We start from the raw sequence: 18,353 nt of genomic DNA, 5'->3' as shown, positions 1-18,353 counted from the left end.
ATCACAGGCTTTGCATACAGTCAGAGATGCAATCACCAGTTTTTCTGGGTAGGGCTGGGAAAACACACTCATCTGAAACCTGGAAAGCTTTTGCCAACAGAGAGACCATATTGTCTGACTCAGCTTCCTATGTTCCTGTGGTCTTGCACTTTTCCTACCCTTACCCAAAGCAGTATCATGACATTTGTGTCACATGGCTTGTTGCTGTATCACCAATAGTGGAGAACCAAGGCAGCGTCCCAGTACCCACATAAAGCAGGGGGCGGCAGAAAGTAGATCAGTATCTACTAGTAGACCCCAGAGTGACTTTTCAGTAGATCAGCTACAGTTTCAGCAACTATTTTAACTATAGCAATGACAAAATGATACCCCAAGTTAGGCTGTTGCATTGCAGAAAGCTAACCAGGAGTGGTATTGTGTGTGAAAGGATTGTGCGCTCACTTCAGTTTTAGTATGAAAAACAAATGTGTTGGCTCAGAATGTGCTCAGAAGCACCCTGTTGTTTAATCCTGTATGCCTTTTTTGGCTGGCTCTTTGGTAGATCTTTTTGGCTCAGGCACAACTTCATCCGATTTTGTATCATAAATAGAGTAGATGGGTGTGACTTGGCCAAAGTGGAATTGAGGTCAAATAAAAAACCTGACAGAACTAATCAGCCCCGGAGGCTTGAAGTGGAGAAATAGGAAGATACCTGCATTCACAACTGCGAAGATAGCCTCGGTATCATCTTCTGGGTTTATATGCAAATTCCCGCTTCGCCACTACACAAGGACTGTAGAAAGCAGATGAAAATTCATGTCCTGTATGAAGCTACCAAAACACCTCCACAGCAAGCAGTTTGGGAAATGCATTTTTAATTATATACGTATATACCTATATATCCATAAACTATAATTATCAATATGTTTCCCCCTTTTCCTCTGAATGACAGCAAGTTTTTAAAGGCCAGCATATTAGCAAAGTGCTACAGTGTTGAGCAGCCACATCTCCTGGACTAAAGATAAGCCCAAGGAAAAGAAGTTTAAATATTTCTCTTTTCATTATCACTTCATTATCTGTGCAGGAGTGGCACAGAAATCTGTTTCTCCAAGTGATTTACATTAATAGCCAGCTTGACAATGACAATCTCATCTGAAACCCTTTGGCTGTCTCGTGATTTCCAAAAATTAAAAGAACACTTGTAGCAATAAGTAATAAGGGGGAAAATGATAAGTGGAAAGGAAGGGTGAGTGAACTGGCTGTGCAGTTAAAGATCAGGTTGAAGAATTACCTGATCAGATACCACCATATAGATCACAACTTTCCCCATTTTAATGTCCCATCATTATTGTAATCCAAAATTTTTGGGAGTTTGTGCTCTGTTAGCTTCTGGTACTGTACATATCCACATCTTCTGGGCTGGACTGGCCATGGTCCATGAGGCTGGGGTCTGGTTTAAACTTTGTTGCCTTCAACACATCTGTTAAGTATAAAAAAGGTGTTAGTGTGTGTATGTGTTTGGCACTGTCTTGTCACTTAAGATCTTCAGGACAGTTCCTGGTTATTCATACCTGATCTCACACTTGGCGGTTTCGCTTCAGCTATCAAAGGAACAGAATCTGTCTGCGGAAGTGTCTTCTCTGCATGAAATTGCATTTGTGATGATTTCACCTTTTCTTCTGATTCAAGGGCTATCTTCCGAGCTTCTGAGACAATATGGTCTGTTCCTGGAACTGCTCCAAGTACTTGCTGCTGTTGAATTAAAGACTAAATTGTAAAATTAGCCTGATATTGCCAAATCTAAATTTAGGCAGAACACTCCTTGTAACATAGGAAGTTGCCTTATACTAGAGTCAAATCAATGATCCATCACCCAGTATTGCCTACACTAGCTTTCAGCAATCTGGTGCCCTCTGCTGCCCACTTCCCCAGCCCCAGCTCTGGTGCAAAGCATCTGGAAGACACCAGGCTGGCAAGTACTGCTCTACAAGGTTTCAGATAGGAGTCTTTTCCAGCCCTGGAGATGCCATGGATTCAATTCTGGACCTTCTCAACGCAGAGACTGTGCTACAGTCTTTCCCCCACAGATTGGTGGCTTGTCTTTTGCTTAATATTGCTATGTAAAATGTCATGCACATGGATAGCAGTGCATAAATAAGAAAATAATAGCAAAATGGCTGAGGATCCTCCTTGGCTTACAAATGAATGTGGCTGATAGTCACTGTGCCCATTAAAATACTTTCCATTGGTGTAATAGGGTCCATGTTTCATAACCCTGTCTTGTTCAACCATTATGTCTATGTTATAAGTATTTCTAGTCACTACCTTCTATCCATTCATATGCCCATGGTTTATTTATTTTGGTTTTACTTCATGTCTTATTTTTGTTTGACAGTGATCCATAATTTTATGTGGTCAATGTATAATTGCCACCAGATACTGCTTGATAACACTCTATATTTTGCAGAATTTTGTATAACTATTTTTAATTTAATAAAAATTATTTAAAAATACACACAAATAATAGCAAAAATATATCTCTTAACATGTGCAGAGTATCTGTCAGTCTCCAAACCAGTCTACTATATATAGTATATAAAAATCTGTTGCACGTTTGGAAGTTCAAAGGCTGAAAAATAATGATGCTGGATATCTGCAACACTATTGTTTTTATGCATGTGTTTCAAACGCAATGTAGATCAAAGAAAGATAACTAGCCCATGCTGCTAAAGGGTAGATTTTGGAAAAGAACCTACCTGAGTATCTTTATCCTGGGTGAGTAGAACTTCTGTAGTGGACTTTTTGGTCCATAGCGATCCTATTGCTTCATAGGTTTTATGGCTTGCAGCATAGGCCTTTCCACCTATTACCTAGTTTAATATTAGAAATGTTATTGCACTGAACAACCAGTTTTAAAAATATTGTAGCATAGGCAAGGCTAACAAGACTTCTCCAATGAACTGTGATGCAGCCAACAGTGAAAGAAAGAACAAACACAATTATAGATAGCAATCTATTAGTGCTTTTAAACTTTAAATAATTTTCCAGTTTAAAATGCTAAAATGTGATGAACAAGTGGCAAGATTTTTAAACAATAAAAAGGAAAGCATTCATACACCATTTAGTAGAACTCACCTTTGCAATAATTACTGACTGAGCTGGATAGCAAACAGATATGCCCAATGTGCAGAGTCCAAAGGGATAGCAAATCTTCTTAAATCTAGATCCTGCAAAATCAATCAATCAATCAATCAATCAACCAACCAACCATATAAGGCAGTGACCAGGAACCTGCAGCCCTGCATATGCTATTGGATTACAGCTCTCATCAGTTCCAGCTCCAGTTCCAGCCAATGATGGCCAATGATGACAAGGTCCTATCCCAAAGATGACAGGTTGTGTAGCCCAGCAACATCTAGAGGGCCATGGGTTGCCCATCTTTGATTTAAGCAACATTAAGCAAAAACAATCATATTGAGACGGCTAGGCTCCACACTGGCTTCCAATGTATAAGCAATATTTTTATATAGACAAGCATTCAGTCAAGTGAACTATCTTCAGCCTGTATCAACACTGCCCATCTCTTCTGTTCTTAATGGGAATGAGGCTGCAAAAGCATCTGAATCTGGATACAGTTACAGACTACTAGGCATAAGGCTGTACTATGTGTTCCATTGCATGCATCCTCATGATTCTACTTGGATGTATTAAACTTACAGTGGGGTAGGTGCAAGGTGCACAGGACAGCAAGCTTTGTAACCATCTGCATTAGGATCCACATTCCAATGTGGCAAGGAAGCAAAACACACACACACACACACACATCTCCATTCACCAACCCCAGCTCATCAACTGGCTTCCCCCAACATATGACTAACCCTCCCTCCCTTTGTATCTTACCCACCTGCTCCCTCTCCTTGCTCACCAGTTGCTAAACTGTTTTGTAAAGCACTCTCCTTCCTCTATTGAACCTGACTGTAAAAATGTTTAACCAGGGGTGGGGAGGACACAGGGCAGCTTGCTAACCCAGGATAAGACATAGGTGAAGGGCCTCCCTACCCCACTGTTAAACCTTGCTACAAACACATTTAATGGAGGGGGATAGACATTTTGTGCCTCTCCCCATTCATTAAACAGCTTGCCTGGGCTGGTTCCTGTTCTGTTGATAGCATTCTTGTTGAGATACAACAGGTGCCCCACTATCTGTACTTTCTGCAAACAACTGGAGACTATTTTTTGTTTTAGGATGTTTTCCCAGTTGGATAAATGGGTCTTTGCCATAAGTGTGTATTTTGTACTCTCTTAGTTTTGTTTTAAATGTAATGGGGGAGATTATGTGTATGAGTTATAAACTGTTTTTTTCTGTTTTTAATGTGAATTGTTTTGACATGTTTGTACAGAAGGTGATTCATAAATTAATACTAATAACAGTAACTTATAAGCATGTAATCCCTTACCTTTTCTTGCAAGGACTAGCCCAGTCAGTCCTGAAACTGTAATCACACCAACTTTGGGAAGGAATTCTGGAGGTGGATTCTTCAGATAAACATAGGCATCTTTAAAAAAAAAAAAGCAAGATTTGCTAAGCCTGAATATTATTTTCTAAGAATTAATAAAAATAATAATTTATTTGTAATTGGATGTAGAAATGATTACTTCATACAAATTCAGACTTTGTTAACTGTGCTGTATTTACAGTGGGGCAAAATATTTATAAGAAAATATAAAATATTTATACGAAAATCTGGAATGTCGCCTCATTTTAAGAAGGTTTGTAATTTGCATGGACAAGAACAAAGAAATGAAAGATTTAAGCTTTGCACATACTCACTCACCTTTTCCAAACTGTACAGATGATATTATCCCATTTTTGACAAAGAGATAAGCATCCTGCACAAACAAAGTAAAATATAATTTTCCCCATCTGATATTTATGCAACTGTCTTAAAAACTCCTAATATTTATCAAATAATCACATTGACAAACAGTTGGAGACAAAACACTGGAAATTTTCCCACTTTGTAATTCAGCTCTTTGAATTTAGTATAACTGATCAGCAAGTGGAACATGGAGGAGGTGGAAAAGAGGCAGATTTAAGTGCAATGTTCCTGAATCACTTAACAATGGGGTGGAAACCTGTGTCCAACTTCATCTAGAATGCTCAATGCTCAAGGATGATGGGAGCTGTAGTCCAGCAACATCAGCAATAACAACATCACGTCTTAGGCAGGGCAAGAGAAAAGCAAGTGTTGGATTGAGCCCATGACTTTCCCCAACAATCTAATAGCTGGTAATGACAAATTTGTCACAGCTATCACTTCTTTGGTGGTGGGGCAGGAGGAGACTCCTACTGTGCTGCTGCTTCTGTGGATTTGGAACCAGTATATATGATGCAAGTAGGAGGCAAATAGTGCCATATTTTATTAATGCCCTGTACCCAATGCTGCAAAATATTACTGTAGCAATAGCAAAATATTACTGTAGCAAGGGTTGCAAACTTTTTTGGATCCGTGGCCACATTTGCAAGTCTGATAAACTATCAATGACACACACCCCACAACGAAATACCCCCACAGCCTTTTCTATTGGCTACAAAATAATACTTCAAGCCTAATTTCAGCAAGCAGAGGAGCAGGGAACCTCATGGGTTCCGGGGAAGGCCTTTGTGGGTGCCACATGGTGACTCTGCTATAGCATGTGCAGTGTACAATATATTCAATATGAAACTTTTGATCTCTTTACATAGGAAAGTTATTCAGCTAGAGAAAAACAAAAGGCAGCTTTATTAATTTACACTGTGGTACACATTGCATTACCAACAGCAACTCATTCAATGTCAGAGGGAGCAAGGCTGTGTAAAAATCACTCCCCCTCCCACATATACTCCAAACTGAATAATGGCTGGGATCCAAGGAGATACTTTAATTAGGTATGCCCAAGGCCTTATATGTGTGTGGAATTTTGAACATGTCCCCTTTGAAGAGCAGCCCCCCCCCAGCTGCTTATGAAACTTCTGTTTTGGAAGAAGTCTGCCATACCTTTTTTTGGGGGGGGGGTTGCTTTTTGTGAATCATATATCCAAACACACTTGGGCACGCAAAACTAGTCACATGGTGCTTTGGATCCAGGCCACAAATAATAAATAAACTTAGCCTTTCTGAACCATCTGCTGTTAAGATTAACATCCTATTATTTTATTGTGCATTAATTTCCCCATGTTGTCAGCTGTCTCAGTTGCCTGTTATCAGACAAACAGATGGGATATAAATACAAACAAAATAAAATACAAACACACATCCCCCTTGCCTTCCATCATAACTACTGGTAGACAAACATAACAGGAAATTGTTATTTCATTGCATTAATCCACTGGCATGGCACAAGCTACATTTATAAGGTGTTTGAGGTTTTCTGATTTAGCCTTTTCGATACATCATATTTTCTAGCACCACCAGAAGATGTAAACATTCTTATGCATCAGCACCAATTTTTAGGTGGACATCTTGTGTATTATATTTCTTTATTTAGGACAAGCTGCCTTCTACCTAGTCTACCTAGTGCTCAGGAATTCCAAGAAACCATAAAATCTTTTTTGAAAGGTTCAGTCCACAATCTTGATTTAAAATGGCATTCAACTGTATCCAAACATAAACGAAAAACTGCTCCTTGATCTTAGGAACTAGCACACAAAACTTAGGTAAGATATCTTAAGAGGTATCCAAATGCATAGTGCAACTTTCTAAAATATGTAGTAGATCCCAACTCTGCACTCCTATAGTCTCTGGGAGGACATCTTAGGGGCCAAAGTTTCATCAGGCTGAAAACAGAGAGAGGTCTGCTCTCAGCAAGGAAGATCCATAGTTGGAAGCCTTTTGCCTGTGGTTCAGAAAGGTCTGCAGCTGATTCCTCTCCAACCTCAGAGAGGCCAAAGAGGAAGCATTCTGATGGCATGTTGGGAATGTGTCAAGAAGGAGAAATTACATTTACTGCCCTCTCATTGATTTCAACAAGAGGCAAAATGTTTTGGAAAACTCCTCCCCAATGCTCTACCTTCATCTTCCCTTCAGTTTTCCCTCCCCTACCATCTGTTATTTATTTCAGCTGAAATAACATATTGCAGGAACGAATAAGGAATTGAGTTTGGGACATCACAGTGGGAAAGATATTGTGTGTTTCACAATGATACATTTCAGCTTATTTTGCACTGGTGTTTTGTGAACAAAACTTGGCACTGAAAATTTATTTTGAATTTACACCACAAGAGGTCACTACGCTCCAAGCTTTGAAACACAACAAAAATAAAGAGAAATTACTGACTGGTGGGCATAAAAAGGTTGGTCCAGATAACACAAAGCAAACCTAAAGCAGGAACATCATTCTTACTCCTAACCTTTCTTCTACCAAAAGGGCAACTTCCTAGGCAGAAGGTTTTTAAAGAGTGTTTGAATATGTTACTTCTCTTCTTAAGGGTTTGACTAAGAACTCTGAACTCAAAATGCACTGGAAATCCTGAACTGAACTAATTCATAGAAATCTTATTCCATGCTGACTCCAGTTTATCCAATTGCTCACTTATGGCAAGACATGTATGATAATTCTTGATCTATTAAATTAAGTAATATTCTTACCTTGCACCCATTGAGATAGTAACTTGTTGTGTTTCTTACTGATGAAATCCTACTTTGCAAGCGGCCAGGCTTTTCATCAATGTATCTTGAATTAAGAGGTGGTGCATTATAAATAGGAAGCTGGAAGGAAATGGGGGGATATGAGTTATAACAAAGCTTGTCTTGGGAAAACCATGAAAAGGGAGGGGCAATCCACATACTTGGAATGGGATTATTTTATCCATGGCCTCAATCCAGCAAAATTTGTCTGTGTAGTACAAGACTTGCATGAATAGAAGGGTTGTTCTACATCCACAACTACTTTGGATACTAACAGCTACTGGATAAAAGGGTAGATCCAAAGACTTCTGTGTGTAAGTAGGCATGTATTGTCATTAAGTGACAGTAAGTTGACCCTGACATTTTGCCATGGATATGGATGATCAGGGAAATGACACACACACAGGGATCTGAGCTTAAGTCATCTAATGCAGTGGATTCTACTTTCAGAGAATTCCTTCCATTTCAACATGGCTGTTGAGGTCCCCAGCACATCTAGGAACATAGAAAGTGGTCCATCTAGCTCGGTATTGTCTACATTGACTGGAAATGGCCCTTCAGAGTTTCAGATAGGGTCTCTCCCAGCCCTACTTGGAAATGATGGGGACTGAACCTGGGACCTTTTGCACAGAAAGCAGATACTCTGTCACTGAGCTATAACCATCTCTACCACATAATACCTGTACGCAGACAGGGTTCAGGGTTGTGTTCTGGAGTACTATGATCAGCTGAGCTAGCACCTAACTTGAAAGAACCAAGAGTTGTCTTTCAAATGCATCCAAAATCCCACTGCATCTGCAAGAGAAATTGGTAGTGGCAGACAAGCAGTTTTTCAGTGAAGCTTGCCAGCCATTACCAACTTTCTCATTGATGAACCTAAAGATCCCTCAGAACACAATTTGAGAACCACTGGTCTACTGCGGGTGTAGCCAGTGTGACCCCCCCCCCCCGGTATTGTCAGATGCCAACTCCCACCAGCCCCAGCCAGCATGGCCAGTGGCTATGAAGCAAGTTTTAATCCAACAATACCTGGAAGGCACCATATTGGATACCCTTGGCCTAGTGCTATCTCCATCACCCTTGAGCAGTGCAAATGGTGGTGCAGATTACCACCAGCTTCATGGTGCAGATGAGAAGGCTCACTCTTGTATGAACACTTCTGAGTCACACAGAACACCTTGTCCAATGTGACTGCTGTGCTTTGGACCATATGTCAGCAGCAGTTGTCCTAAGTTTTAAGCCCCCAAGTGGGGTGGAAATCAAGAACATAATCTTCTTTAGCCCTTCACAAAGAATATGTAGAGTAGGGAGCTGGAGCACAGTAGCAGGCCCTCATGCTGGTCTCTATGCGCTCTGTGTACCTAACCTACAGAGTGCAGGAGACGTTAGAGTGTATATATGTAGGCTCTGTACACAAGATATGATGAATGTGTTGAGATCAAGAGATGGTAGTGGAGCTTGTTGGTGCAGTATACTGCCCTCTTCTTAAGTTCATCATACCTAGATTGATAACAATCAAGCATAAATAAAGCAAATATGAAAGCAAACCAAATCTCCCCCCCCCAAACCCCCCTATGCATTAATACAAAAGCCACAGTAAATTTAAGTACAAATGTGATTCAGTCTTCCAAGTGGGACTTGCAACAAAATGTGGCGCTGTGGAGTGCTGCTGTTCAATATTCCAGCTGCTGCACTGCATAGCCTCTGCCCCTGGTGTTGCATACCCTCCCTATCACTTAGCATTCTGTAGACACCGAGCACACACTCAGTCCTTATTGGGCTCTCCCTCTCCCAGGTTGTTTTAAAATGCAAACCTTTGGGCTCTCCAAAACTTGAGGGTATCCCCTTCTTGTGTGAGCACTACTACCTTGGCTACATAAGAAACAGTTCTCAACACATAAACATTGAAACTATAGAAGGAATGCTTCTCTTCAGCTTTAAATTATATTATGTATTATATCACATATTTGCATTAGCTTATCTTTTCAGTCCTCCATTTTTGGATCATCTGCAATGGTAAGTGATGCAGCATCGAGAATCATCATCATCATCATCATCACTACATTATTATTATTATTTTACTATATCACTTGTTGCATTCTATTATATAGTTCTGTTTCCTGTGAAACAAAATTCAGAAGAAAGCCTTCACTGCACCTAGGTGCTTCTGCTCATTCAATTTTTAAAGAGGTCATACAAATCCTACCTGATGTGCCTTCATGCGACGAGATTCTGGTTCCTCTTCAGATGCAGCATGTACAATAGATGCACCTGCCAAGGCTGCAGGAAAAGCCACCCATTTTGCTATCTGGGGGCGGGGGGGGGGGGGTTAGAGGCCAAAAGAAAGCAAGAAAGAAGCTTTATAGCTGAATAGCAAATAAATGAATGAATGAATAAATGCACATGTTCATCAATATTCAGACCAAGTTCAACAACAACATCCATTAACCAGCTAAGTCTGCTAAAGAGTATAAGCACAATAAATTATTGTTTTTCATACATCTGATATAGGAAAATACAGAATTGAAAAAAATGTATACAAAAGCATTTTAAGAAACATAAACATTCTCACTGCAAAGGGGGGGGGGGCGGTAGGTGTAGAAAAGGTTTCCAAATTGCAAATGTTCAGGTTGTTCAAACTAATCATTTTTGGGTACCAAGGAAGTTGCTTACTATAATTTATTGAATTGTTTCCTTAAAATACGCTTTTCAGGAATATTACTTGTGATGTGGTCCTAAGCTTCTTGGTGCAGGGACTCACATTTAAAAAAAAAAATTGTCACTGTGAAGCACAATGTGTACACTGAAGATGCATTATGCATGGTCTGCTGCAATAAAGTGCTGGTAAAATGCAGGATCACTGTATAAATCCTTAGAATTAAAAAATACCTAAAATATCTCCCAAGATGAAGGAAGGGACACGGCTCAGTGGGAGAGCATCTGTCTTGTATGCAGATGGTCACAGGTTCAATCCCTGATGTCTTAAAGGCAGGGCTGAGAAAGAAGGCCTAGAGAACCACTGCAATCAGTGTAGACAATGCTGAACTAGATGGACCCCCAAGGGCTCACTCAATATCAGACAGCTTCCTATGTTCATATTTTAACAACATTTAGTGGGAGCAAAACTGCCTTAAAGGTATAGGCATGAATGAGGACGCTACACAGAAGTCTGCTCTCTAATGCTCAAATGGCGTTTACAGAATCTAGCAAGAACGTTTTAAAATATATATTCATTAAAAAGGTCAAAGTTTTGAGACCTCAAGAAGAAAGACAAGAAAAACATGGAAAAGAGTGGAAGAGCATTGCTCAATTAGACCAACAACCTGTGAAGCCTGATCACAGAAATGTAGAGTTGGAAGGGACCACAAGGATCATCTAGCCTAGTCCATGGATAGGCAAACTAAGGCACGGGGGCCGGATCCGACCCAATCGCCCTCTCAATCCTGCCAGCGGACTGTCTGGGAATCTGTGTGTTTTACATGAGTATAATGTATGCTTTTATTTAAAATGCATCTCTGGGTTATTTGTGGGGCCTGCCTGGTGTTTTTACATGAGTATAATGTGTGCTTTTATTTAAAATGCATCTCTGGGTTATTTGTGGGGCATAGGAATTCATTCATTTTCCCCCTTCAAATATAGTCCGTCCCCCACAAGGTCTGAGGAACAGTGGACTGCTGAATAAGTTTGCTGACCCCCGATTTAGTCCAACCCCCTGCAATACAGGAATATTTTGCCCAGTGTGGGGCCTGAACCCATGACCCTGCGATTAAGAGTCTTATGCTCTACCAACTGCTTCCAGAGAGTTAAGCGGCTGGGCAAGAAAACAGGAACTTTCATCCAGTGTTGCTTTGCAATAGTACTTAAAGGGACCCCTGACCATTAGGTCCAGTCGTGGCCAACTCTGGGGTTGCAGCGCTCATCTCGATTTACTGGCTGAGGGAGCCGGCGTACAGCTTCCGGGTCACGTGGCCAGCATGACTAAGCCACTTCTGGCGAACCAGAGCAACGCACAGAAACGCCGTTTACCTTCCCGCCAGAGCGGTACCTATTTATCTACTTGCACTTTGACGTGTTTTCAAATTGCTAGGTTGGCAGGAGGAGGGACCGAGCAACGGGAGCTCACCCGCTTACAGGGATTCGAGCCGCTGACCTTCTGATCAGCAAGTCCTAGGCTCTGTGGTTTAACCCACAGCACCACCCATGTCCCTCTAATAGTACTTACTGCTACTCAATGTATACTGAATGGAAATGATAGCCTATGAAATTCTCACTGGAAAGCCTTCTAAGCCAACAGCCACATTTTATTGTGGCAGTGAATTCTACAAATTAATATGCGCACACACCATACATTTAACGCACATGGCCTAACACAAAGAATCTTGGGAACTGTAGTTTACTTCTCAGAGCTACAATTACTAGCACACTTAATAAACTAGTCTCTAGGATTCTTTCAGGGAAGTTATGTACTTTAAATGGATAGTATGTATGCAGCTTGTGTCAGTTACCTTCTCTCTGCAATATGCTATCCATTCCCTATTATTTTGCATCTCTGGAAACTACTTCCTCCAAGTGCTGCATCTCCTCTTCCACTCTAATAATCAATTTCATTCCTACTAGGAAATGTCTTATGCTCTCACCTCTTTAAGGATAAAATGCCAGTGGAGGTGAATTAGCATAACAAACCATTTTTACTGCATTTTTTATCATGAGTTAATGTTTGATAAGCCCCATAGTCACGTTACAACTTCAGGAAGCTGTACTGGATTTTAATGAAGGTTTTATTACTGTGTTGTATTTATTAATTCCCACACTAGCCGAGTTCAGACATCATCGCAAACCACTGCTAATGACTTACCAATAGTGTTGATATCACATGCACTTTCATTTTTTTCGTGTGTGATCAACAAACCAAAATCTCTGACTTAGTGTTATGCATGAACTGAGAATTGTGGTTTGTTTCACTCAAACCATAATTGGCAAGGCAGCAACCAATACCTGGCTTCACGATGAAATTTGTTTGTCAAACCATTAACCATAGTTTACAGTGATATGCAAATACAGCCATTGAGGAATGGAGCAAATAGTTGAATCTAAGGACACCAAGTTTAACTAATTTGTGGATTAAAGTCTCCTCCCAACAGAATGCATTTCTGGCGATCTTTTCCACATATCAACATTATTATTTATTTAATTTCTCCATGTTGAGGCCCAGGTGGGCTACAACAATTTAAAAATAAAATACAGTGGTGCCTCACAAGATGAAATTAATTCGTTCTGTGAGTTTTTTCGTTCTATGAGTTTTTTCGTTCTATGAGTTTTTTCGACTTGCGAAGCACCACTGTGTATTGACGGGTTCCCATAGGAATGCATTGCTGGTTTAAAAAAAAAGGCGCAAGACGTTTCGTCTTGCGAAGCAAGCCCATAGGGAAATTCGTCTTGCGAAGCAACTCAGAAAATGAAAAACTCTTTCGTCTTGCGAGTTTTTCGTCTTCCAAGGCATTCGTCTTGCGAGGTACCACTGTATTAAAAAGGACTGAAACATGAGATGATAAGAGTTGTAGTCTGGCAACATCTAGAGGGACAAATGCTCCTCATTTGGGATGTAAAGTATCAAGCTAGCTACAGCAGAAAAAGAAACAGACAATGAAGCAAACTGACCGTGTTGCAGGAATAGACAGAGGGGCGGACAAATGAAGCACAGGGGGGAAAGAAAAATGCAAAAATTAGATATTTGATGGAAAAGCACAAAAGAAAATGGCATTCTGAAATTATACCAGGACTGTCAACTGTGTGATTTCTTTTTTTTTTTTTTTAGCATGCAGAAAAGGGGGGAGTATTGCCCATCCCCTAAGAGCAATTAACTCTCATACTTTGAAGTCACTGAACATTAATGAGCAGGAGCATAGAAAGAGTATTAGGAAGAATACAGCAGAATGAAATGATTAACTCAGGAGAAGGCACATGTGTGATAAATGTGGTAAACGTTCAGAATCTGACTTATAAAGTGATAAAATGCTCTCAGCCAAATTTTATCTAGTCATTTAAATATCAAGTGTGATAAAAATGTATCCTTGTATCCAGAATTGGCCTGCAAGATAGGAGATTTCTCTGCTCTTTTGATGTTAAGGTGCATAAGAGTGGCTGCAACTCGAATATAATTTATAGCTAGAGGAAATAAGTTCACATTTTATGTTTCTTGGGAGAGCCGAATAATGAAGTAAGTACTTAAGAGATAAAGGACAGAAAGCACGTGAAAGGACTCTCTGCCCAGATACCCACTCTGCAATTTAACTTGTATCTTCCAAAGCCACAAGTATGAAAGAGTTGTGGCAGGATAAAGGCCACATCTGCATCATACTTTTAAAACACTATGATGCCACTTGAACAGCCATGGCTACCCCCAAAGAATTGCAGGAACTGTAGTTTGCTATGGGTGCTGAGAATCATTAGGAAACCCCTATTCTCCTCACAGGGTGACAATGACCAGAGCAGTTTAAAATCAATCCCTCTTCCCAGGGAACTCTGGAAACTGAAGCTCTGGGAGAGGAATAGATGTTTCACACACTGCCGTTTCCTCAGGTGACTGTAGATTAAAAAATAGTTATGCTCTTGTGCACTGTTGTGTCAAAATTGCTCAAATGTCTATTTTGTCACATGACAAACATGTTTGGAAACAGCAGCATTCAGTGGGCAGACTGTGTGGGAGTGTTTTGGTTTTTTTAAATTCAAACTGTTAAAAGCTGTATGTATTATAACACACATTCCACTCTACTTAAGGGGCTAGGAACTGTGCTGTGACTTTTGGAATTAGCTCAATTCTTGAATGACACTAATTGCTCTGCTTTGGAAGGTCTACTGAAGTCAACTGTGCAACGACTAACAAAATGATACTGTACATCACTTCACTGCCCAGTAATTATTTTGAATCAGTTTATTGAAAAGAAAGATTTATTCACAAAAGAACTATTAAAATGGCAAGGCTCAGCCAGATCCTGCCTCAGTGGATGACTTTGTTTTAGCTGCATTTCGGAGGGCTCAAACTGGAGCAACATTTAACTACAGGGTGGCTAGCCTTTTTTTTTTTTTTTTAACTTGATTAGCTCATTGAAGTTTTGTCAACCCTTTGAGGGCAGCATGCCATCTATAGGCTTGGCCTAAATGGCCAATACACATACCACATACAGTGGTACCTCGGGTTAAGAACTTAATTCGTTCTGGAGGTCCGTTCTTAACCTGAAACTGTTCTTAACATGAAGCAGCACTTTAGCTAATGGGGTGTCCCGCTGCCGATGTGCGATTTTTGTTCTCATCCTGAAGCAAAGTTCTTAATCTGAGGTACTATTTCTGGGTTAGTAGAGTCTGTAACCTGAAGTATCTGTAACCCGAAGTACCACTGTACAGTGGTACCTTGGGTTACATACGCTTCAGGTTACATACGCTTCAGGTTACAGACTCTGCTAACCCAGAAATAATGCTTCAGATTAAGAACTTTGCTTCAGGATGAGAACAGAAATTGTGCTTTGGCGGCACGGCGGCAGCAGGAGGCCCTGAGGTACCACTGTATACACAAAGGGAGGCTCGCACATTCATTCACTCACACAGGCAGATAGCATTGCCCCACACAGCTCTTCCACTGATTAGCAGTGGAACAGGAGAGCTTTGCTTCCATCGCTGGGCTGTGAGGAGAGGTCCCAAGAAGTGTGCTGGGGATTGAAAACCCTCACTTACCTTGCAAAGAGAGCCTCTTCTCCCCCTGGGGTGGTACCACTGAAATAATGTTTCAGGGCTCGGGAAACAGGAAGAAGTGCACCTTCCTGTTCCCTGAACACTATGACCTTCATGTCCCACACTATTTTTATTTCAGAGCTTTCCCAACTTTTCATGTTAGTGACACATTTTTTAGACATGCATCATTTTGAAACACAGTAATTCAGTTTTACTAGCAAACCGGAGGTTAAACTAACCCTTTTCCAGCCCCGGCAGGAGAGTGAGCTGCATTCGCATGACACACCTACACACTGCAGCTGATACATGAACATGTCCCGATACACAGTTTGGAAAGCTCTGATTTATTTGCTTAACAAAAATTTCATACCACTTAACTGTAAGCAAAACCTTTACAAATAATATAAAATATACATTAAAATTGTCAATAAAATAATTGTTAAAAGGTTTATAAAAATGCAAAATGAGTAAGAGCAAGTTTGACTAAACAAAAAGTTTTTTGTAGGCACCAAAAAGTGTTCAATGAAAGCGCCTGCCTACTGTCAATGGGCAGGGAGTTCCAGAATGTGAGGAGCTGCCACTCAAAGATCAGTTCCTTACAAGTGCATTATGTGGCACTCGAGAGACAAGAGGTGCCTTTGCAAGGTATGCTGAACCAGAGGCACACATTTTTTGGAAAGCTGGCAGCCCTTCCAGTCCCACAGAGGAAACTCCACAGCACTACAGTAGGAATTACATTAATATTATTATTTTTAATCTTAAATTGCCAAATCGCTGGGGATCTTGGAGAACATACCCACTTACCCATCCATTTGGGGAGGAATAGATCCAGTCTGCATGCTGCAACTTAGCCATTCTTGCTATATGCTAATAGCAAACTCATTCTTTGGTTGTGGATCCCATATAGCAAAAAATGACACCATCCAAACACAAGAGGGAGGTATCAACAGGCATGAGGAAACCTCAAGGCTTATAGAAGTACAAACAACTTTTAGGTTTGGGTGTAATCTTAAGATGTTTTAAGGTGCATACAATATTATAAATGTGATGAAAACATTAAACTTTTAGCATGAGCCCCAATGATTTAAGACCTGGGTTTTAAGCTTTTTTCTCTATTTGAAAAGTCTGATCACAGATCACTCAATTTCGAGATTTGTATCTGTTATTCAGCAGTTATTCAGAAGAACAAGATGGAGATGGAACCACACATGTTCAGATACTTTCCTCATCTTAACAACTAGTCTTTAATGTCCAGCAGTTCTAAAAATTGCTACACATTTTCCCACTAGGGAGTAGAAGGAAAGCGACAGAACAGAGTGGACACAGGAGGCAGCACTCTGCTCCTGCTCAGACACTCTTTCGTTTTCAGGACTATGTCTGAAACTCAACAGCAGCTTTATAAGAACCTGAGACCACTTAAGATTTCCTTGCTGAAGCTGCAGCAGTAGGAAAGAAGCAGAGTTGGGACTTTTCTTTTTCAGAGTTCGGACTTTTTAAGAGCAAAGGCAGGCAGAATGGGATCTGCTTTGCTTGCTAGAGCCGATAAATCCACCAGCCAGAGCCAGGTGCAAGAGAGATCGAATAAGAGAATTCCAAGCCCAGAATATATATATATATATATATATATATATATATATATTTAGTGTCATAACTGAATACGAGTTCCACACAGACAGTTCATGGATCCATTCCTGGTTACCCAAAGTCCTATTCATTTCAGCTGTGCCAAAGTGGGGAGTACAGTGGTACCTTGAGTTACAGACACTTCGGGTTACGCGTTTTCAGGTTGCGGACCGCAGGAAACCCGGAAGTACTGGAAAGGGTTACTTCTGGGTTTCGCCGCTTGTGCAGAAGCCCTAAATTGCACGTGCGCAGACACAGAGCTGCAGGTTACAAACTCTGCGGGTTGCGGACGTGCCTTCGTCACGGGTTACGTCCGCAACCCGAGGTTCCACTATAGTGGGATGTAGTTTTGTGACTGTTACTGTTAAACAACCAAAAGAAAACATAGTAATAACAATAACAATGCATTGCCAAGCCACACTGAGCTCCACCAGCTGAGCAGCATGGTGGTTGCAGCCTTTCCCAACCTGGAGGTGTCCAGATGCTTTGGACTACAACTCCCATCAGTCCTTGGCCACCCAGGAGTGGAAAAGCTGGGTGTCAGACCAGCCCCTAGGAGACCAGGGTCCTCACTGGGCAGAGTATTGTCTCTTAAGAGCCTGAGCTATCTCACAGGATTGTTTGTGGAGATTCAAATGACATTGGGTGGGGGGAAGGCAGAGGAAGGGGGAGGAAGAAACCGTGCCCACTACCTTGAGGCTACCTGGAGAGCGGGGGAAAGCTGGGCCATACGTGCTATGAGGCATGGAAGCGGGGGCGCTCTGAACATGCTCAGGCGCCCCTCGCATCTCCACGACCGCATTCAAGAAAGTTAAGGCGTCCTTTAAACGAAGGGAAAAGCTCACCCTGTATGTCATCTGTGCCCTTTAAGCACTGCCCACTCAAAAGGAGGGCGCCTCACGAATCCTTTCCTGGAAGGGGAGGCAGGGGAGGGGAGGGGGAAGAAGGTAGGATGATAAACACGAGGGGAACCACTCACCTTAGCCGCCATTTTGGCTCCTCCTACTCGAAGGAGGCGACCAGCCGAGCGCTCGCGACCAACGGCGCCAACGGTCAGAGACGTCAAAAAACAGCGTGGGCGGGACTAAACAGGAGAGCGCCGCGGGATTGGCGGAGAGGAGAAAATGACGCGTGCTTTCCCCTCCCCCTCCCGGTGTTGTTGGTATTTGCTGAAGGGACACGTTAAGATTTTGGTTGCCCACCAGCCGCAAATGTTTCTTTTTGTACAAAGAGGGGCGTCGGGATGATGATGATGATGATGATGATGATTAGGCGGGGAGGAATAGGGCGCTGCCTAACACAGCGTCAATACTAACGGTCCCCTCAAGCTCAGTATTGGAGGGTTATTATTTTACACCC

The 18,353-nt window shown here is 41.4% G+C and overlaps 1 protein-coding gene across 3 annotated transcripts; it reads right to left on the bottom strand.

The window, feature by feature from the left end:
* Positions 1-837: 837 nt before the first annotated feature.
* On the bottom strand, positions 838-18,083 carry APOOL (apolipoprotein O like). 3 transcript variants are annotated; one of them, XM_083424008.1, is made up of 9 exons: positions 17,974-18,083; positions 9,853-9,954; positions 7,608-7,727; positions 4,815-4,869; positions 4,437-4,535; positions 3,115-3,206; positions 2,736-2,849; positions 1,551-1,731; positions 838-1,459 (listed from the first exon to the last, which is right to left on the bottom strand). In XM_083424008.1, exons 1-9 carry the CDS (start codon positions 17,983-17,985, stop codon positions 1,362-1,364), a joined length of 873 nt encoding a protein of 290 aa, XP_083280134.1. In that variant the 5' UTR covers positions 17,986-18,083; the 3' UTR covers positions 838-1,361. The 3 variants fall into 3 exon arrangements, with proteins under 3 accessions (XP_083280134.1, XP_083280136.1, XP_083280135.1); XM_083424010.1 differs by having other exon boundaries at positions 1,551-1,728; XM_083424009.1 differs by lacking the exon at positions 17,974-18,083 and adding an exon at positions 17,840-17,952.
* Between the last annotated feature and the right edge of the window lie 270 nt (positions 18,084-18,353).

Source organism: Podarcis tiliguerta (assembly GCF_965153285.1).
Source record: "Podarcis tiliguerta genome assembly, chromosome: Z".
NCBI classification, from domain to species: domain Eukaryota; kingdom Metazoa; phylum Chordata; class Lepidosauria; order Squamata; family Lacertidae; genus Podarcis; species Podarcis tiliguerta.
The sequence above is the reverse complement of the archived record's forward strand: the minus strand, read 5'-3'. Positions and strand labels throughout refer to the sequence as shown.

Coding starts and splice junctions, on each gene's coding strand:
- APOOL (XM_083424008.1), bottom strand. Junction 4,870..7,607: donor ACTATCTCAATGGGTGCAAG/GTAAGAATATTA, acceptor TTGTTTGTGCAG/GATGCTTATCTCTTTGTCAA. Junction 4,536..4,814: donor ATCTGTACAGTTTGGAAAAG/GTGAGTGAGTAT, acceptor TTTTTTTTAAAG/ATGCCTATGTTTATCTGAAG.